Source organism: Myotis daubentonii, chromosome 3 (assembly GCF_963259705.1).
Source record: "Myotis daubentonii chromosome 3, mMyoDau2.1, whole genome shotgun sequence".
Lineage (NCBI taxonomy): Eukaryota > Metazoa > Chordata > Mammalia > Chiroptera > Vespertilionidae > Myotis > Myotis daubentonii.
The window spans coordinates 162,688,613-162,710,788 of NC_081842.1; the positions used below are offsets into that span (position 1 = coordinate 162,688,613).

General features: G+C 36.5%; 2 protein-coding genes across 26 annotated transcripts in view; one reads left to right on the top strand and one right to left on the bottom strand.

Moving 5' to 3' along the window:
* The window catches only part of FUBP1 (far upstream element binding protein 1), a 37,379-nt gene extending 35,416 nt beyond the window's left edge, over nucleotides 1-1,963 (top strand). For 13 of the 18 annotated variants that reach the window (XM_059689108.1, XM_059689105.1, XM_059689107.1 and 10 more), the window contains one exon: nucleotides 1,741-1,963. In XM_059689108.1, coding sequence (XP_059545091.1) covers nucleotides 1,741-1,774 — 34 coding nt within the window. In that variant the 3' untranslated portion in view covers nucleotides 1,775-1,963. Of the gene's footprint in view, nucleotides 1-347 lie in introns of all 18 variants that reach the window. The other 5 variants (XM_059689106.1, XM_059689119.1, XM_059689115.1 and 2 more) reach the window with 2 other exon arrangements.
* NEXN (nexilin F-actin binding protein) overlaps nucleotides 1,850-22,176 on the bottom strand; it is a 42,742-nt gene continuing 22,415 nt past the window's right edge. For 6 of the 8 annotated variants that reach the window (XM_059689097.1, XM_059689099.1, XM_059689103.1 and 3 more), the window contains 9 exons: nucleotides 21,122-21,163; nucleotides 19,595-19,789; nucleotides 19,314-19,490; nucleotides 17,322-17,510; nucleotides 11,062-11,259; nucleotides 8,342-8,563; nucleotides 3,877-4,062; nucleotides 3,071-3,428; nucleotides 1,850-2,976 (listed from right to left, as the gene is read on the bottom strand). In XM_059689097.1, coding sequence (XP_059545080.1) covers nucleotides 2,963-2,976; nucleotides 3,071-3,428; nucleotides 3,877-4,062; nucleotides 8,342-8,563; nucleotides 11,062-11,259; nucleotides 17,322-17,510; nucleotides 19,314-19,490; nucleotides 19,595-19,789; nucleotides 21,122-21,163 — 1,581 coding nt within the window. In that variant the 3' untranslated portion in view covers nucleotides 1,850-2,962. Of the gene's footprint in view, nucleotides 3,429-3,876; nucleotides 4,063-8,341; nucleotides 8,564-11,061; nucleotides 11,260-17,321; nucleotides 17,511-19,313; nucleotides 19,491-19,594; nucleotides 19,790-21,121; nucleotides 21,164-22,176 lie in introns of all 8 variants that reach the window. The other 2 variants (XM_059689100.1, XM_059689098.1) reach the window with 2 other exon arrangements.

The following is a 22,176-nucleotide window of genomic DNA, read 5'->3' on the forward strand; positions in this document are numbered from 1 at the left end:
TTGGTAAAAGGCATGTGCATCAGTGAAATGGTAACTGTTTAGCAAATAACCTTGCATAATCTGTATAGCAACCAGTATTTTTCTGATTTATAATATTTTAATAACTGACGCTGAATTTATTTTATTTTTATTTTTTATTTTTTATTTTTTGCCAGTTTAAAATGTTTGTGTGTTCTTATTGATGATTTTGACTGGTACATATTTTGAGTTAAGATGAATGTTTTAAAGCAGCATCATATCAGTTTTGTTTATTCTATTTCTAAAATGTGCTGATCCTTTTAAAACTCCTGCTTATCTCTACAACAAAGAAAAATATTCAAAAATACTGCCTTCATTTTCACACACAGTGCTGAAGATGCTGCAAGCACCAAATCATAGCTCATAAAATCAGGTCCTGAGATAGTTACCCATAAAGAGGAATCCTTTGAGTGTATGCCATTGGTGAGCCGATGAGCATGGACCATAGAAGGGCTCAATGTAGAAGGTAAAATTGGCGAATCATAATTGAGAAATATGAAATGTATTCCCATACATAATATGGTATAGGGTATAATGTACCTGCTTTTGATCACTTCATTTTAAAGTGCTATTCACTTGCTCTTAAATGTTCCGTGAACTGTTAAGTTTCATAAGTTATGTAGTTATTGCACCACATTTGTGTGTATGTGCGCGTGCGTGTGTGTGTGTGTGTGTGTGTGTGTGTGTGTGTGTGTGTGAGTGTTTGATAGTCAATGATAGGTATGTTAAGATAATATAAAGGAGCTCTTTGAACTTTCAGAGATTGTCAAGTTTGGGTTAGCTGTAGCTTGCGTTTTTACAAAAGAAAATATAGATGAATGCTAATAGATATTGGGGCATTGTTTCTGTCTTATGAGAAATTTTTGTCATTACCATAAGCCTTCACTAATACTGCAAGCATTTTTTTAATGGCGCTAATCTTAACCTTGAAATTAATGCAAAGCAGAAAAGGTGAGCCAGTTGGTTTGAATGCAATGGGTGTTAGGAGTGGTAGAAACAATGTTTAGTTTAGATTGGAATTGAACTGACTTTTGAACTGACTTATTTTATTTTGCACTTAAATTTTGAAAGTGTTTTTTTTTTTTTAAAGATATGTTAGTGTGATACTTAGAATTCTTATGTTTTGATGTTTCTTTTAGAAATGAGAAGTATGCTTTTATTTTTAATAAATGGTTAGAACTAGTCATTTAATACTAGTTGTTTATAGACATTGTAAAATATATCCTTAGACAAATACCTTGGTAGTTAATTCAGAAGGGTGGGTTTGGGTAGGAGTAGCAGAGTACCTTAAGAGAGAAAGAGGAAAATACGCAGAAGGGATAACATTTCATTTGTGTGAATACTCTGCCAAGAGAATCAGTTCTATCTGCACAGTTGTCTGTTGTCTAGAATAGGGGTATAGAAATTAGTAATCAATGAGGATGTCTTATTTTTAGTTCTTGAAAATTCTGCCTCATTTTAAAGTGTATTTTAACAATACCTAAAAGATAATTTTGACTCTGAAAATAACCTTATTTTTTGCTTAGTCACTTGAGTTTTATTGCCACGTATAAACTTCTGAGGGATTTTTTACATTGGTGTTTCTAAGAAGCAAATAAATCCCAGGGTTTTATTTTCTTCATTTATACCCCTATAGAAACTCTTAAATGTACTTGCACATATATATATTTTTTCTTATGCATGCTCGATGCATTTTCGTCCTGAGAAAAGTGTTCTCTACAGAAACTACCCGTGTGTAAAAAGAAGATTGGCTTAAAATGGCTACTGTGATGGGAACAGTGTCTTAGGGAGATGCAGCTTGGACTGGAGGTAAATTGAATACTTTACAAACTGTGGTTTAGAGTTTGCTTTAATGACATTGTATGTAAAAGGACACATGATTGCTGTAATTTTGTATTATGGTTTCCTCAATAAAAAAATAAATGTACATTGATGAATATTATAAGGGAGTGTTTTGTCTTTTCTAAAATACTGAGACTTTTTTTTAAATATAGAAGTTACTTTATTATGGGTTTACATTGTAAAACAAAATTGTCTTCCAGAAAATTAAAATATAAAACAACTTGATGATAGAACATGGTAGCTGATTATTTACAAACTCATTTTAAAGACCAGAATTTAAAATTGAAGATTGTGCCATTCTCCCCGTCCCCGCCCCAAATCCTCTTGGATCTTGAAATCTTCAATTATATTGAAAGTGTTTCCTCCTGTGTGACTACTAATAACAGTTTCTCATTGAAATGTCATTTGTTCAGGCAAGGTCACAACATAAATTTGTTTTATAAGCTTGAGCATATATTACACACATTTGAAAAGTACATTCAATATTCTCAACACTCAGAACTCTGTATAGGCAGTGGTTTTCATCCAGTTTTCTCTGGCATTTGTTTCTTAGAAGTCTTTAGTTTTGTGTTTTTCTCCATTCTCCTCCTTTCCCATAAAAAGAGTGATATCCCAACCCCCTCCTATATCTGCTTCACAAAGGCTCTGAAACTACAACCAAAATTATGTACTAAGGGAAAACTCCCACTCAAATTGATAGGTTCCAAATTCATTGTCTCGGCTATTTCAGACTAATTTGAGGTGTAAATAGCTCATTGACGGCATTCTTTCATGCAAAATAATGTGTTGTTTTTGATACTTTTAAACATTGCTGTGAACTTACGGTAAATGCACAGCCTAAGTTCTGATATAATTGAGTAAATTTCCCACTTTCCCCATTAAATGCACATTAACTTATGCATAATTGGTGATGAATCTGGTGCTCATTTGGAAAGGAGGAAGGTTTTCTTTAGATGAGCTTGTGTTTTGAAGACTGTTATGAAAAGGAATTAGAAGTCAACATAGTGGCACTTCTGGTTTCCTTTTTTGGCCCCGCCACAGAAAAGGGATGTAGTAAGAAAGTCGGAGAGAGAAAGAGAGTTCCGGGCAGAGGGAAGGGAAGCTAGTAGTCATCGGCTAAAAAAGAAGAAGAAAAGTGATTCTTTTTAAAGGGAAAATTTTTTAAATAGAATAAAAGTATTATATTTTTTAAAAAGTGATTAATTCTTACTTTCAATTGTAAGAATACAGGTACTAGCTGCAGAGCCTTTATTGTTGACAGCTTTACACATATACTCTCCTTCATCTTCTGGGAAAGTTTCTGGCAAATAAAGGCAGTAAGTTTCTCCTCTTTCGATATATTGATAGTCTTCTCCATCCTGCAATAATTCTCCTTCAAACCACCATGTAACTTCTGGTTTGGGTTCTCCTGTTACTTTAACTGTAAATCTAACAGGCTCACTATCTACAACCGATGTGTTTTTCAGAGGCTTCTTGAACCACGGAGCTCCTGACCTAGTTTGCTCTTCATCTTCAATAGTGGAGCCATTCATGATGCTACCCTCCTCTTCTTCCTCCTCTTCTCTTTTCTATATTAAAATAAATACATTCAAGTTGTCACTTTTAGTATAGCAGCATTTTCAGGACAGTGGTTTAATCACAATCTTGGAGGTAAATAGGTTTTTTTGCCCTCAAAGTAAAGAGCATGTAAGTACAGTCATGCACCACTTAACAACAGTACGTTTTGAGAACTGCATCATTACGTGATTTGGTCATTGTGTGAATATCATAGAGTGCATTTACACAAACCTAGATGGTATAGCCTATTGCTTTTAAGCTACAAACGTGTTACTGTACTGAATACCATAGGCAGTTGTAATAGTATTTAAATATGTAAACATCTAAACAAAAGTTACAGTAAAAATAACAAATGTTTACAAAACATTCCAGTGACTTATTAAAATGGTTTTTTACCCCTCATATAAAACTGGCTTTTAAGAGCATCTTTGGAAAATAAAGGCTATGTTTGTCTGGTACCTTCTGTAGTGCTGCATCAATTTCCTTTTGTTCGAACTGCATGCGTAGTAACTTTTGTTCTTCAATTCTTCTTTGTTCTTCTTCTTCTCTTGCCTTAGCCATTTGTTCAAATCTAGCTTTCATGTTCACTTTATGAGTAAACGGAGCCTCACTTTTTTTTGCAGGCTTGACATCAACATCTTCTTCCTTTACAAAAGTGGGTCAAGAATAAGTGTGGCTTGTTTTCCAAAAACCAAGAACTAAGTATTAATAGTCCTGAAGTTGTCATTTATAATAGGCACAAAATAATTAACATTTGTATACATATTTATGCTACATTATAGACAGCAGTTTTCACAATACCTTAGTTTGGGAAAAATGAAATTTTTATTTGTGAAATGTTGTCTTAACAAATGGAATCCTTTTCTCCCAATGTAAAGATCATACAGTATCAGTGGGATCCCAGTATCTTTATTTCCCCAACTGTCAGTGTTTGTTGACCACACTGAATAACAGTGGGGATACCACATATTAAAATACTCCCATATTAACCACTTCATCATTTCCTTTGTCACCCTACTTAGTGTCATTCCAATTAATTCCATCCAACAAATTTATTGATGGTCAAATGGCAGAGAAGAATGCAGGTAGAATAAATGGGAAAACAACTGAGGCAATGACAAATTTGGGGAAATCACTGAGGTGAAGAGTGGTTGTGAGTCATCTATTTAGGGGTAAGAGTTGGGAACCATGGAAATAAAAATTGAGAGTAATTTAAGAGTAGTGTTTCAACTGTCAAATAATACGTGTGAGCCAATAAAATCAAACTATAAGGCCATCATGAGATCACTGACAGCCTTAGTAGAGTGGGATCACGTAGATACAGTTTATGGTTTCTAAAGTACTTCAGTCATACTTGACAGTTTTGAAACTAGGTTTTTTATGGGTCTGTCTAAAGCAGCGGTTCTCAACCTGTGGGTCGTGACCCCTTTGGCAGTCGAACAACCCTTTCACAGGGTTCACCTAAGACCATCCTGCATATCAGATATTTACGATTTATAACAGTAGCAACATTACAGTTATGAAATAACAACAAAAATAATTTTATGGTTGGGTCACAACATGATTAACTGTATTTAAAGGGCCAGAAGGTTGAGAACCACTGGTAAAGATATCACCATATATATTACAAAATAAGCAAACTGTTCTAGGGTGCCAAATCAACGAAATTTTAGAACAAGCTGTAAAGTTTCCTATAGTAAAACCTTGATTTGTGGATGTTTTACATCAATTTGAGATATTGCAGCTAAGTTCCAGTGAATGTAGGAGGAGGAATTAGAATAAGTTGAGTAGACTGATGAACAAAAACAGATGTAGAGACAGAGAAGCATCGATCAGATGCTCAAAACTCAGAGGGAAAGCAGGGGAGGTTGGGGGTGAAGGGGAAAGATCAACCAAAGGACTTGCATGCATGCATATAAGCATAAATGATGGATGTGGACAACGGGGGGTGAGGGCAGGACGGGGGGGATAAGGACACATTTGTAATATCTTATTCAATAAAGGGAAAAAATATTTTTTTAAAAAATAAGTTGAATAGTTTTCTGACTTTTCTTGAATCAGATTTTATTGGGAAATCCTTGGGCATCAGACACAACCAGATACCTATTGGGTAAATTCTATTATACCTTCAGATGATAATGCAGTTGTTTTTTTGTTTTGGGGGGTTTTTTTGGAGAGAGAGCAAAACATTGATTTGTTGTTCCATTTATCTATGCATTCATTGGTTGATTCTTGTATGTGCCCTGACTGGAGATCAGACTCAAAACCTTGATGCATTGGGATGATGTTCTAACCAACTAAGCTATTCAGCCAGGGCAATTGTTGCCTTTTCTTAAATCTCTGAAAAGCCACATTTTAAAATGTTACAGAAATGAGTCTTCTATCATAGTAAAAGAATAACTTGTTCTCTAGGTGCATTCTTAAGAGGACATTGACACCCCAGCACATGAATATTAAGGACAGTATAATTAGGCAGTAAATTTAAGATAAAAGGGAGCATAAGGAAATGGTTTTTGAGTATACCTTATTAGAAAATTTAACTACAAAGTCAAACACTATAAGGCAAAGTACTTTAAGTGCCAAATGAGGTACGGGTTAAGGGCTACAGGAGCTGAAATGGAATTCCTTGATTAGGGAAGGTTACATGAATGAGTTGGTCCTTAAAAGATGTCTCGAATAGAAGACGTATTGAACATTGACATTTCCTAAAGGCAAAAAACAGATAACATGATGGGGGAAAGGGGGTGGTCCTATTCTGAAGTTGATTGTGCTCAATGCCAAAACTGCTAAGTTTTTAAAGGGTAGCTCAATGACCTTTAATATAGAGCAGCGGTTCTCAACCCTGGGGGTCGAACGACCCTTTCACAGGGATCGCCTAAGACCATCGGAAAACACATATATAATTACATATTTTTGTGATTAATCACTATGCTTTAATTATGTTCAACTAGTAACAATGAAAATACATCCTGCATATCAGATATTTACCATTACGATTCATAACTAGCAAAATTACAGTTATGAAGTAGCAACGAAAATAATTTTATGGTTGGGGGTCACAACATGAGGAACTGTATTAAAAGGTTGCAGCATTACGAAGGTTGAGAACCACTGATCTAGAGGGATATGGTCAGAGGAATGTCAACATTCACAGGAAACTGTTCAGGGCATCCACATGGGTTATAGATCGACCATGTCCTAGTATCATATCCTTTTAAACAAAAGAGAGCCAATAAATAGCAATAAGACAAGTAACCACTTCATTTATTTCTATCTTACATATTTTATAGGGCTCGGTATTACTGCTCTGAGGTTTCACTACCTTTAACAAAGGGAATCAAATGCATGCTTATGGAACTTTAGATAGAGCAACATTTATCTTGCTAAAGAACCACCTAATATTTTGGCCAAACAAACATTAAATGTTGGTGTTCTCCAGGGTTTTATCATTTACTTTCAAACTATTAACTGTTTCAAAATGGTTTTATCTATTTCTATACTTTAAAATACTATCCATAAAAGTGACAATCCCTAGCTCCTGCTTCTCACCTGAGTTCAGTACCTGTTTCAGACAGCTTATACTTTATCTAAATACAGCTCAAAAAATGCAGTCCTTGTGTCCAGAACAGTCCCTGGGACATACTAGGCTTTCAAGTAAATTTTTTAATGTATGAATCTAAAACCATCTAAGATGCTAACTTGATATTACTCCATGTTTTTAAAATCCCTTCAGTGCTCCCCGATAAAACAGTTTCTTAACGTGTCATCTACGACCTTTCATGGTCATCTCACCTGTACTTGCATCTTTATCATTAGCTGTTTTTGCACTCTGTTTGCCTCAATAGTAGATTCTTTTTTAGTCTTGAGAATTTGCACATACTTTCTATTAACAACCTCCTCTGATGGCCCTCCCAGCTTCCACACCTGTTTTATTAGTTGAACATCTGATGAAAATGCATTTTTAGAGAAATACTGGTTGAATGCTCTGGCAGAAAAACATTCCAAGGTCCTATTTAAACCAATATTCGTAACCATGGAACTAGTCCTCAAACTGGAAGGGACTTTACAGGTCATTTAGTGATCGCCTCATTTTACACTTGGAGGTACTTCAAATTCACGCTATCTGAATTTTTATTTAGTCATATAGGGTTTATTGGCCTCATCTTTAAGAGAGTAAATCAGTGATGGCGAACCTTTTGAGCTCGGCGTGACAGCATTTTGAAAAACCGTAACTTAACTCTGGTGCCGTGTCACATACAGAAATCTTTTTTAAAATATATTTTATTGATTTTTTACAGAGAAGAAGGGAGAGGGATAGAGAGTTAAAAACCGATCAGCTGCCTCCTGCACACCCTCCACTGGAAATGTGCCCACAACATGGTACATGTCCTTGACCGGAATCAAACCTGGGACCCTTCAGTCCACAGGCTGACACTCTATCCACTGAGCCAAACCAGTCAGGGCCATATAGAAATTTTTTGATATTTGCAACCATAGTAAAACAAAGATATTTTTGATACTTATTTTATATATTTAAATGCCATTTAACAAAAATCAACCAAAAAAATGAGTTCGCATGTCACCTCTGACACGCGTGTCATAGGTTCGCCATCACTGGAGTAAATGAATAATCTCTGCAGTTTAATTCAAAATTTTATTGGTTGTACTGATTCAAGCTAAAACTTAATGCCCATAAATAATTTTGTTTTGTTTTTTGCTAGAGTGAAACATTTGGTGTTCACTATTGGCTTTAATTCCAGTAAAATTGTGAAACAATGCTAGAGTGGAAAAATAATTTCAAAGTCTTTTAAGATCTTGATGTGTTTTTGCTATTTAGTTCCCAAAACTTATTTCAAAGCCAGTGTTAACTTCTGTTGAATCATCATTTTAGTACCATAACAACGTTAAATATAAAATAGTTTACCTCATGGAAGTGTTCTGCTTCTCGCTCTTTAATTTCAAGGTCAATCGCTCTCCTTCTTGCTCGTTCTTCTTCTATCTTTTTCTGTATTTCTTTTTCAGACAACTGTCCAATTTTTTCAAACTTGCTTTTTAGATTTTTAGCTTGAATAGAGCCACTCCTTTTCAATTTGATTAATTCTTCATATTCCCTGCTCAATTCAAAGGTTTCATTTTCTTCCTCTTCCTTAAAAAAAAGGTATTTTATATATTAAATACTAGATAATGAGTTTGTATTATAAACATCCAAAAAGTGTTCACCATTTCCTATTTAAAACCCAAAATAACGGTTAAATAACCTCCCTGCACAATACTTAAATACAACCTGCTAAAGTATGTATATCAAAAATTAACTTTTACTAGGAATTGTAGGAAGCTCTTTGTTCAAAGAACACTGAGATAGGGAGGAGTCAGATATAAGTTCTAGTTCTGACACTCATACTGTGTGGCCATTTTATCGCTTAACTCATTGGACATGATTTTTTCATCTCTATATAATAGAGTCAGAGTATCTCTAAATGCTTTTTGTCTTAGATTTGATGATGGCTGGTGGCCTAATAAAGTTAAATGTCAATCTTAATACTCAAATGATACAGCACCTCTACAGATACAGTCTGGTAAAATCCCTACACTTCACTATCACTTGTATTCTCAATTTTATATTTTGCCAAGAAAAGGAGTCAATCAAAATTGGGATCTAATTTTTTAAAGAAGTGTCTCTCTTCATTTTACTCTTCTTTCTTTAATCCTCACACAAGGATATGCTTTTATTGATTTTTAGAGAGGAAGGGAGAGAAACAAAGATTAATAGAGAAACATTCATCGGTTGTCTCCCTTATGCGTCCCAACCGGTGATGGAACCTGCAACCTAAGTGTGTGTCCTGACCAGAAATTGAACCCTTGGTGTACTGGACAACACTCCAACCAACTGAGCCGCCACCAGCCAGGGCGGAATCTAATTTTTTATAGCACTCTATTTTGAAAACTTCACATTCCTTTCCCTTGGCTTTTCACAATTTATGATTACTAGTTCTTTTCTAAAATTTGTTGATCATACAGATGTCACCCATTGCTCCCACCCCACCCCAGTCCTTACCCTATCTATTGTGATTACTAGTTCTTTGTATACTTCTTACACTAAAACCTAATCTCATTAAATGAAATGGTAAATATTGCTGTTACTCCTGGTAAACTTTTCCTGGAGAAGACCTACAGTTTTAGGCTGAGGGGGCAAAAAAAGCAGGGATGGGTTAGGGGAGGTAGTCACTGTGAATGTGACATGAGACTTAATGGCTCATTTAAGGGGGGAAAACATTTCTTTGTACTACCTCTATTTTTTCATCTAGAGGTAAAAACAGACTACTTAAAATACCAGAAACTAATAAATTTATGATACTCATTTTCAGCTTCCTTTTCCAAATAAATGCTATAATTTAGGCTAGACCTTGGAATATTTCCCTATAGCATACTAATTTTATTAACTATATATTTATACAGCCTTTATAGTCTCTTGGTCAGTGAGGGCAAGGAAGCAAATATCCCCACAGGCCCAATGCCCTAACTCATGACGAAGAGGCAACTTCTAAGAAATTGCAACCTCTGCAGTTCCTAGATTAGGAGGAATTGGCAAGGGGCTCCCACCAAGTCACCTACCAAACATGCCGTGTCACTGCTAGTCCAAGGTTGTGACAGCCACTGGCTCCCCAACCCTGTTCATTTGTTGTCTGCCTCTCCCTATCAGTGGCAGAGGGAGACTTGGAATGCTGACTCCCTCCCTTGCCCTTTCCTCTCTGCCTATGCAATTGGTTGGCCATTCAGATGAAGGGCTGCAGCGTCCAAGGGCAAAAAGCAGAAGGTAGGGCCTTGGGGGCATCAGGAGGTGGGAAGGGGGCTCCTGAGAACCCACCATAGGGAGGCAGGATATGTGGGTGAGCCAAGGCTCTAAGACTCAAGCACAGGTTCCATTGTCCAGTCGGCTTTCATAACAGATTCAAAATAAATCATTAAACATGTCAAGATGGCAACCTGAGAGCATTAAACCACTAAACATGACCCTGCTGAACATGGGGTCCTGTGAGGGCACAAGTTGCATGCCCATGCAGACAGCCGTGTACAGTCGTGTGTGTGTGTGTGTGTGTGTGTGTGTGTGTGTGTGTGTGTGTGATTTCAACACTACAGAAGTCACACTAAAATGTGACAGCGCCACAGTTTTATCTTTAGTAAAATAAAGTGACTCAAAGACTTGCCAAACTCATGTTCCTATTAGTATCCATGGTACTCCCTTAGTTTTATCTTATTTAGATTACATGTATCAGTTTATCAGTTTCAACAATATGAGCAAGTACCATAAATGGGTAAATTAAGTACTTCCAACAGCTCTCAATCATGACATAACCACATATAATCATGAGGTCTATGGAAATATATATTTGCTTAAGGTATTGTAGTACTTTCTCAGTCACTTGCAATCTTCTGTATTTTTTAAACTACCAAGAAAGAAGCTGAGTTATGACAGGCTAGAAAGTGCACAAAACTGAAAACTTGTATCAAGTGCCTCATTGGAGTATGTTTTATGTCCTTTCTGTGAATAATAAATACTAACAAAGTTATTATAAGGAAATATATATAAAATACTTAGATTAATTAATATTTGTGGAATACAAATGAATATTTTTAAAACCTTACCTCTCCCATTTCTTGTCTCAGTTGTTCAAATTCCTGTTTTTCCATTTCTAGCTTATGCTTCCGTTCTTCCTCTGTTCGTCGTTTTTCTTCTTCCATTTTTTGTTTTAGTAATTCTTCAAAATTAAATTCCAGTTTTCCCGGTGTAAGAGATTCTTGAGAGATTGTTTTATACATCTCTGGGGAGTCATCATCTACTACCTATATAAAATAATTATTTTATCACCCTTGTCGGAATTATGCTTACTAGTACTAAAAAGGGAATATTTCTTATAGAAACTATGATTACTGGAATACAAAGGTTGTACATTGAACTAAAAACCACGAGACCTAAATTATCTTCAAAAATACAAAACAGCCGAAACCGGTTTGGCTCAGTGGATGGAGCGTCGGCCTGCGGACTGAGGGGTCCCAGGTTCGATTCCGGTCAAGGGCATGTGCCTGGGTTGTGGGCACATCCCCAGTGGGAGATGTGCAGGAGGCAGCTGATCGATGTTTCTCTCTCACTCTCTGTCTCTCTCCCTTCCTCTCTGTAAAAATCAATAAAATATATTTAAAAAAAATACAAAACAATATAAATGGGAGGAATTACTAGAAAATGTAGGGAAAAAACCAAGATGGCGGCATAGGATAACTCCGGAGTTTGCTGCCTCAAACAACCACTTCAATAATACAACTAAAAGACGGAACGGACATCACCCAGAACCACAGGAAGGCTGGCTGAGTGGAAGTTCTACAACTAGGAGGAAAGAGAATAGCATACCGAGACTCAGAGGAGGCGCAGTGCTGAAGTAAAATACTAAGGTGCATGCGGAACGGGCTGGCGGCTGAGGGTGCGGTTGTCTGTTTCAATCGGGAGGGAGTCTCAGACTCTGAGCTCCAGATCCGGGCAAGTCTCTAGGGACCCAGACTCAAACGGGAGAAGAGGGACTGTCTGGCTTCGGTCGGAACGAGAAGGCAGCTTTCTCTCCGAGGTTTGCAGCAGTTGCTGGGACTCTGAGAGGCAGAGCCTCTGGGAACGGGACCAAGAGCAGCCATAACTGCTCGCTCCGCCCGCCCTGTTGATCACCTGGGACCCACCCCGCCCAAGCCCTGCACAGAGGCATTGCTGGATAGCCTCAGGCAAAGGCTAGATTAGCACCGCCCTAGAGATCCAGCACAGAAGTTCTCCCACTGCAGACACAGCTGATTCTCATAGCCAGCTGGCCTGGAGGTCAAATCCCTGCCAGTATTACCTACAACAATCAAGGCTTAACTACAACAAGACTGCGCACAAAGACCACAAGGGGGTGCACCAAGAAAGCATAAAAAATGCGGAGACAAAGAAACATGACAGAAATGGAGGATATAGAACTCAAAACCACACTTTTAAGATCTTTCAATAAGTTTCTAGAAACTGCCGATAAACTTAATGGGATCTACAAGAAATCTAATGAGACCCTCGATGTTGTGATAAAGAACCAACTAGAAATTAAGCATACACTGACTGAAATAAAGAATATTATACAGACACCCAACAGCAGACCAGAGGAGCGCAAGAATCAAGTCAAAGATTTGAAATGCGAAGAAGCAAAAAACACCCAACCGGAAAAGCAAAATGAAAAAAGAATCCAGCCAAAACCGGTTTGGCTCAGTGGATAGAGCGTCGGCCTGCGGACTGAAAGGTCCCAGGTTCGATTCCGGTCAAGGGCATGTACCTTGGTTGCGGGCACATCCCCAGTAGGAGATGTGCAGGAGGCGGCTGGTCGATGTTTCTCTCTCATCGATGTTTCTAACTCTCTATCTCTCTCCCTTCCTCTCTGTAAAAAATCAATAAAATATATTTATAAAAAAAAAAAAAAAAAAGAAAGAAAAAAGAATCCAAAAATACGAAGTTAGTGTAAGGAGCCTCTGGGACAGCTTCAAGTGTACCAACATCCGAATTATAGGGGTGCCAGAAGATGAGAGACAGCAAGATATTGAAAACCTATTTGAAGATATAATGACAGAAAACTTCCCCTACCTGGTGAAAGAAATAGACTTAGAGAACCCCAAACAAAAGGAATCCAAAGAGGACCACACCAAGACACATCATAATTAAAATGCCAAGAGCAAAAGACAAAGAGAGAATCTTAAAAGCAGCAAGAGAAAGAAACTCAGTTACTTACAAGGGAATACCCAGACGACTGTCAGCTGATTTCTCAACAGAAACTTTGCAGGCCAGAAGGGAGTGGCAAGAAATATTCAAAGTGATGAATACCAAGAACCTACAACCAAGATTACTTTATCCAGCAAAGCTATCATTCAGAAGTGAAGGCCAGATAAAGAGCTTCACAGATAAGAAAAAGCTAAAGGAGTTCATCACCACCAAACCAGTATTATATGAAATGCTGAAAGGTATCCTTTAAGAAGAGGAAGAAGAAAAAGGTAAAGATACAAATTATGAACAACAAATATGCATCTATCAACAAGTGAATCTAAGAATCAAGTGAATAAATAATCTGATGAACAGAATGAACTGCTGATTATAATAGAATCAGGGACATAGGGAATGGACTGACTATTCTTGGAGGGGAAAGGGGTGTGGGAGATGCGGGAAGAGACTGGACAAAAATCGTGCACCTATGGATGAGGACAGTGGGTGGGGAGTGAGGGCGGAGGGTGGGGCGGGAACTGGGAGGAGGGGAGTTATGGGGGTAAAAAAGAGGAACAAATGTAATAATCTGAACAATAAAGATTTAATTAAAAAGAAAAAAGAAAATGTAGACTAAGGTATTTTGTGATTACAGAGGAAATGGTGACCATCTATTCTCCATCCCAATGAACATGATGAAATACTTTGAGTTTATACTATCAGTTAGTGAAATTAGACATTAAGATCCCCTAATAGTAAACACTTTTTAATTGGATTAAAATAAACCTGTGGTAAAAAAAAAAAAAAATAGAGCATTTCAGTTTAATCACAGTTTTGTCTGAATGAATTAGATAACCCCTCAGGATCCCTTCATAATCAAGCAGAAATTAATGCTATGATTTTATTATACTGATTTATTTATTGATTTATTATTGATTTCAGAGAGGAAGGGAGAGAGCGTAGAAACATCAATGATGAGAGAGAAATTAATTGGCTGCCTCCTGTACACCCCATACTGGGGATCAAGCCCACAACCTGAGCATGTGCCCTGACCAGGAATTGAACAATGACCTCCGGCTGGGCTGTACTGATTTATTTATGGTCAGCCCAATTGAAAAATAAATAATAGTTAATATAGCTGCCAGGAACAATGCTAAGCACTTCACATGTATTGAATTATTTTATCTGTAACTCTACAAACTAGGAATTATTAATATCCCCATTTTAAGGCACTGAAAAGTAACTTGTTCAAAGTTAATACAAGTAAGTGGTAAATGTAGGAATCAAATCTTAAAGATCTTTCTATAATAAAATTATAAATAATGATTTAGACTCTTTTTAGTACTTTCATGAATTCCATGTCTGACTGCCATTTTTTTCCCCAGGAATTGAATTTATGGGGTGACATTGGTTAATAAAATCACATGGGTTTCAGGGGTACAAATCTATAATACATCAGCACCCCCAGTCAAGTTTTCTTCCATCACCATTTATCTCCCCTTTACCGTCTCCTACCTCTCTCCACCCCACTATCCCTCTTGTAATCACCATACTGTTATCTAGTCTAACAGCCATATAGATGTGACCTTGGGCAAGTTATCTAGCCAAAGTCTGAATCTCTTTATCTGCAACAACTTCCATGGAGTTGTCATGAGAACTAAATAAAGTATGGAAACACTTAGTTGTGCTTGACACCATGATAATAAAATGGCAGTTTTATTATTACATTATTCCCTGTATATAGGCAATCTCTAAATTGCAATTAGAAATTTTGCTTTAAAATCATTGACTTGGGCCGAACCGGTTTGGCTCAGTGGATACAGCGTCGGCCTGCAGACTCAAGGGTCCCAGGTTCGATTCCGGTCAAGGGCATGTACCTTGGTTGCGGGCACATCCTCACTGGGGGGCGTGCAGGAGGCAGCTGGTCGATGTTTCTCTCTCATCGATGTTTCTAGCTCTCTATCCCTCTCCCTTCTTCTCTGTAGAAAATCAATAAAATATATTTAAATAAAATAAAATCATTGACTTGGAATACACTTCACCATGAAAAGCAATTGCCTACTTCTCTTTTTCTATCTTCTGAAAGTATATACATAAACCTCTGGCTTGAAATAGGCATAGGGGAAAGAGAGAGGCAAAGGGTAATTATTTGTTGTAAGATTTATATATGACAGGCTTTACCAAAGAACCAGTTCAACTAAGAAACAATGTTTAGCCCTGTCTGGTTTGGCTCAGTGGATAGAGCGTTGGCCTGCGGACTCAAGGTCCCAGGTTCAATTCCGATTAAGGGCATGTGCCTTGGTTGCGGGCACATCCCCAGTGGAGGGCTTGCAGGAGGCAGCTGATCGATGTTTCTCTCTCATAGATGCTTCTAGCTCTCTGTCCCTCTCCCTTCCTCTCTGTAAAAAATCAATAAAATATATTTTAAAAAAATAAAAGAAAAAAAACAATGTTTATATGGTCTTACCATCCAAAGATTGAAAAAAAAAATTTTAGTGATATATGAATTAGCTGATCTATAATATGAAATGATGATACTTGGCCCTGGATAAGAAAACAATATAAATGAAGGGGAAACTCTCTTTTCTGATAACATAAATGTCTCTAGGAAACTAGATTTTTTTGTTTAATACAGTTTTCCTTCCTTGCACTATTCCACTAGTGAATCACTGGGCCTAAAATCTGCCCCCAGGAGTAGCTTTCCTGATCTTCATAGCTATTTCATTTACCATTTCTGAATTATTCTACAAAAAATAAGTGGTTTCACAATGTTTGCAGGGGTTTTGTGTAGAACCCATTTGTGAAGCAAGGATTACCTCACAATGCACATAAGACAGCTTTAATCTCACTTATTCCACAAACATTAACAGAATATGTTGTTCCACATGCTTGGTGAATGGTCTCAGCCTCACTGAGAGCAACGACAATACAACATTAGTGTTACGCTGGGGAAGTCCTAAATGTTTATGAGAATGCATAAGAGGAAGACCTCTCTGGAACACGTGTTAGCAGGAAAGGCTTCCCAGAGAAAATGGAACTAGGAAATAGCAGAACACAGGGAAAGGACCGAGGGACATGCTTCACATAGCATTCGTGAAAGCCTAGCTTTTTGAAGAACTGGGAAGAAATTTAGCATGTCTGGCAGGTCAAAGAAGAATCAAGAAATGAAACGAGAAATATAGTAGGGCAAGATTATAAAGAAATTTGTTTTAAAAGTTTGTGTTTTTTGCTTACAGGAAGTGGAAAATTTTTTAACATTGTCAAATTTACTTTTTTTTTCTTTTTTTTTTAAAGAAAGATCACTGCTGGCTTTTCAGGGAAGAATGGGTTAAGGGCAAGAAAACAAGTTAATTAAGAGCTGGCCCAAGGCAAAGGGTAACAATGACCTGGATTATAGTGGTAGAAGTGGGAAATGTGAGAAAAATGATAGCTTTTTCTGATGTGAGTACCTGGTTGGGTAACAAAGCCTCATCAACACTTGGATATATGTGTCTGAAGCTCACCCAGGCACAGGAAGAAAGCCAGACCACCAAAGCCAATGGAAGTGTTTCAAGGAGGAGATGCTGTGTTCACATGTCACCTTTTCTTGAAAAGAAAGTTTGTCAGATAACTAGATTTCACAATCATTAAAATGGTATGAGAAGTATAACTTTGTGAGAGTTAAGGTTGGTAGCAATATCCAGCAATGATATTGCTGGTGAGCATTTTGGAGTTAAATACTTGTGATTAAATAGCTTTAAATATATACTGGATGTGATGGAAATTGAAAAGAGAGAAGGAGAGGAAGGGAGGAAGGAGGAAATGTGGGAAGGGAAAGGAGAGTGGAGAGGAGGGAAGGAAAGGTGGAGATAAAAAAAATTCCCTACTTGGATACTTAGCCCTGGAAAACATGCTCTCCCAGAAAAGGAAGACCATATTCAACTCTCTATGCCAGTCAGAGCAATTCAATTAGAACCTTCTCAACACCACGTGGAAACAAACACCTGTAAATGGCAGGTGTTACATCACAGGAGACTTAAAAACTGTTTGCCATCCCTACTGTTGGCACAAATTTCAGAAACAACAGGGTATTCCCCAAAGTTTAATGGTTTCTCATAACTGAAAACCTGAGTGAATCCTAATGGCATTATCCAGTTATATTCTGTCTTACCATGCTTCTCCGTGCTTCAGCAAATGCCTTCTTTTCTTCCTCTATTCTCCTTCTGGCTTCTTCTTCTGCTTTCCTTTTTTCCTCTTCTCTCCTTTGTCTTTCCAGCTCTTCAAAACTGAGTTTGAGTTTCCCAGGGCGGTACCTTTTAAAAATGTTTTCTGTGTCTTGGTTTTCCTCCTCTTCATTTACCTAGCCAAGAAACAACTCTCACTCATCAAAGACAGGAATGAATTATCAATCAAAGGGCACAGAATCAGCCATCTCAACAGGAATATTTCTTTGCCCTAAATATACTTGACCTAAATCACCTTCTTTTATAATATTTTATATGATAAAATATTCAAATTTGAACAAATTCCAAATAAATATATACTCAAGTTAAATAAAACTTCTCAAGCAAGTCAAAATTTTAAATAGATCTGATGAAGCATTTAAAAATTTAAGGGGTCATTTAAGAGTTATTAAACATTAACTTTCCCAGAACAAACATTTAGCACGTGTGCATGTGTGTGTGTGTGTGTGTGTGTGTGTGTGTGTGTGTGTGAATGTACTTAAACTGAGGTTAAAATATACCTACACAGTCTCTCTTTGGAAGTAAAATAAATTTCTCATTAAAAAATATTTATGTAAAAGTCAAATTTTATTTTATAATTAAGATTCTAATTTAACATTAAATTGAAATTTGTTATTTGATTAATTGATGGTATTTCTATTTCAGTTCACTAAGCTGACAACTAAAGATATCTAAAATATATAGCTATTATGCAACTATGATTATCCAAAATTCATAAGATTTTCAAACAAATGTTTAAAAAATTAAAATTTTGGCCCTAACCGGATTGGCTCATTGGATAGAGCATCGGCCTACGGACTCAAGGGTCCTGGGTTCGATTCCGGCAAGGCCATGTACCTTGGTTGCGGGCACATACCCAGTGGGGAGTGTGCAGGAGGCAGCAGATCAATGTTTCTTTCTCATCAATGTTTCTGACTCTCTATCCCTAACCCTTCCTCTCTGTAAAAAACCAATAAAATATATTTTTTAAAAAATTAAAAAATAAATAAAAAATAAAATTTTGGAGATATACTCCTTAGAACATCACTAATAAAAGTTGATGAAGAAATTATGAAAGCTTAAAAAAATTATAGAGGTTCTATTTTTAAATTCTTATGCAATCGAATTGGTGTTTTCTTATTTCAATTTTATTTTTCATTGATAAATCTATTAATATAATAAGAGTTAACATTTTTGAAGCACTTATTATATGACACTATTGTAACTGCTTTTGGTATTAACTCTTTTAACAATTAAGAAGTAGGCACAGTCCTAACCGGTTTGGCTCAGTGGATAGAGCGTCAGCCTGCTGACTCAAAAGTCACAGGTTCGATTCCGGTCAAGGGCATGTACCTTGGTTGCAGGCACATCATCGATGTTTCTAACTCTCTATCCCTCTCCCTTCCTCTCTGTAAAAAAACAATAAAACATATTTTTTTTAAAAAGGCACAATTATTTTCCAATTTTATAAATGAGGAAACTAAGACAGGTTAAATAATGCCCATGTTATACACTTTAATGGAAGACATCTGAACCCAGGCAGTCTGGCTCCAAAACTCATGTTCTTAATGATTACACTATGTGTGTGTGTGTGTGTGTGTGTGTATACACATACTAGAGGCCTGGTGCACTTGGGGGATCCCTCAGCCCGGCCTGCCCCCTCTCACAGTCCGGGAGCTCTCAGGGGATGTCCTACTGATGGCTTAGAGGGGAGCGGGCCTAAGCCGCAGTCTGGCCTCCCTCTGCAGGAGAAAACTGGGCCGATCATGGGAAGGCGCCACCCCCTTCACCCCCACTGCTGCTGCCGCCATGGCTGCCGGCCCTCCTTGGCCCACGCAGCCGCTGCGGCTTTGTCCGGAAGGACATCCGGTCTATCCGGTCTAATTACCATATTACGCTTTTATTAGTATAGATTATTATTATAGATAAGCTTGTTTTACCATTTGCTGCCTTGCTTCTTCAAAAGCACGCTTCTCTTCTTCTAAACGTTGTCTTGCTTCTTCTTCAGCTTGCTTCCTTCGATTTTCTTGCCTTTGTCTTTCTAATTCTTCAAAAGTTAGTTTCAGTTTTCCAGGAGAAGTTGATTCTTTTTTTGCCTCATCATCCAGTTCATCATCCTAAGAAAACATAAAAACCCATCTTTTAATCATAAAGTAAATTCTGATAACCATCTCTACTGCTTTAACTTGCTCCTTAAGGGGGAAAAAAGAAAAAGAATTACCATGACCAGGGAAAGACACTTTGCTTCCTTGAGAGACCGTCGTTGTTCTTCATATCTTATTCTGTTATCTTCTTCAGACTTGACCCTTTCTTTTTCTTCTCTTTCTTTTTCTAGATCCTCAAAATTCTTTATTTTTCCAGATGTTTTGTGTGATTTCACAGGTACCACTGTTATAAGTAGTGAATCATCTCCTTCCTAATTTATAAAATAGACAATTAGCATATTCCTAATCAAAATTTAGGTTTCATGGGACTTTACCTCCATCATTGGTGAATTTCATTACATTGCCATCAATGTTATGAAGAACAAAAATTTATATTTTTTTACAGATTTTTTTAAATAGCTCTATCTCCAAAGTCATTGTACATTATGATTTAATGTAATGCAAATCCATTGCTGATAAGGTTCAAGGATCATCTTCTTCCCTAGAAGATGGTGTTAATACAGCTGTTCAGATAAAACTACATGACATTAGCTGAATTTACTAGTAGCTATTCATGCACTAATCCCACAAAAGGTAGTGTGCAAGTGAGTACACTGTAAATCAATTTGATGGTGGAAGGATTCAGTTTAAACACACAAAGTTTCTCCATTTTTCTCTCTATGCAAGTTTTTATATCTCTTTAAAATGTTTTTTATTGATTTCAGGGAGAGGGAGAGAGAGACAAATATCAATGACAGAGAATCATTGATCAGGTGCCTCCTGCACACCCCTACTGGGGATCGAGCCCACAACCAGAGCATACCCCAACCTTGAATCGAACTGTGACCTTCTGGTTCACAGGTCGACACTCAACCACTGAGCCAGACTGGCTGGGCTCTCCATGCAAGTTTTTAAATACTTAGTAAAGCAAATATTTAGTAGGTAAAAACAAACAGGATTTCCAAGTGACTTATAAAACATTTTTATACTAGAAACAAAACTCTTTGGCATTTGAGCTTCCTGAAACTCTTAAATTTGTTTTTGTTTTTAATGTATTTTAGTTGCATTACATAATCTATTGTTGCTTCCAATTTATGTGGCTGTAGTTTTAGGCACACCATCAAATTGATTTTTAACTTTCTGTTAGGTAGAAAGGGGTAACTAAATTTTCTGTGGCTGTTAAATTTTTCTTCATGGTGATAGATAATACTGCACTCTCTACTAATATGTGATAACCAAATAAACTATCAGGAACTCTGAGGAAAGAAGACAAATGATGAAAAGAAAACTGCCTTTTTAAACTGTAAGCTTTCAACAATCTCAACTATTAGTGATAGTTAAAATAAATATGTAGTCTTGCCAGAGTTATCTCAAACTGAGACTGTCTCTAACCATGAAAACAAAACATACTTTTCTTTAAAAACACTAAGGTATAATGTCAAAAGTGCAAAAATATGATCTTGCTTTGCAAAATATTTTTGTCCTTTTTATTGTTGTTGCTGTATTTATAATAAAAAGAATAAAAACTTAATTTTTAATTAAAAGATTATTTGTGAATCAGATAGTTTTAGGTGAATGTTTCATTAAAGTAAATGTCCATTTACCTCTGATGCTGATTCAGTTCCCGTATTGTTTATGTCCTCAATCTATTGAATGAGAATTTCATATCATTACATTACATCAGATTTCTATTTTTTTTGCTTTTAAACATACAATGGAAAACTAATTTAATTATGACTTATGGTAAATTTTTAACTTATAATTTTTGAAATATTTTTGTTTCAAATTAGCTAATTATATCCCTTTAATTGAAGATTAAACCTTATATTGGTTTTTGCATTTTGATATAAATATCAATATCTAGGGACCAATATATTAAGAAAAAATTAAAATAAAGCCTACCTACCTTTGTAATATTCGAATTTGGATAATTGACCAAACTCATGACCTGGCAGTGAGCTTACATAAGCATCAGTTATTAATAAAATTATCCATTTAAAATGAGATACAGAAACATTTCTCCATTCTCTTTCTCTGCCCCAGTAAAAGAAAATCTATCATTAGCAATCAAATAACCATAACTGTATTTACAATAAAAATATATGGCAAATTTATAACTGACACAATAAAGTGTGATGAAAGGTATAGGCTTTCACATGGCTAGTTTAGAAAGGGAAAAAATTTCTGGAAGTCATAATTGTTTATATTTTGACCAAATCTAGGTAGGGAAGTCCCTCATTTAAAAGGAGGGAGCTCAATTTGGCCATTACTCGTAAGAAATATCACTGTTAGCTTGAAGGGCGGGCTAATGTACAAAAACTGAGAAATGAAGAAAAGAAAGGTAATTTAAAGAATGCAGTGTTTGAGATCTCAGGAAAAAGAAATATAAGCAATGGGAAAAGTTAGAAAGTAAAAATTCAGATTGTTTATTATCTTAATTTGATTGTTAACTCCGGTGAAAGAGCCTGGAAGTAGCGTGTACCTCACGCAGCCTAAGGGAATTCTGTTGTACCTTGGTTCATACTAGGACCTGGGCTGGCTAAGGCCCTGTTCTGACACCATCCCACTTTTCTGTGTTCTCTGTCAAGTAAGAAATAATACATTTTATTAAGATACCAAATTTCTTGAAAAATAAATTATTCTGAACAAATCGTTAAAA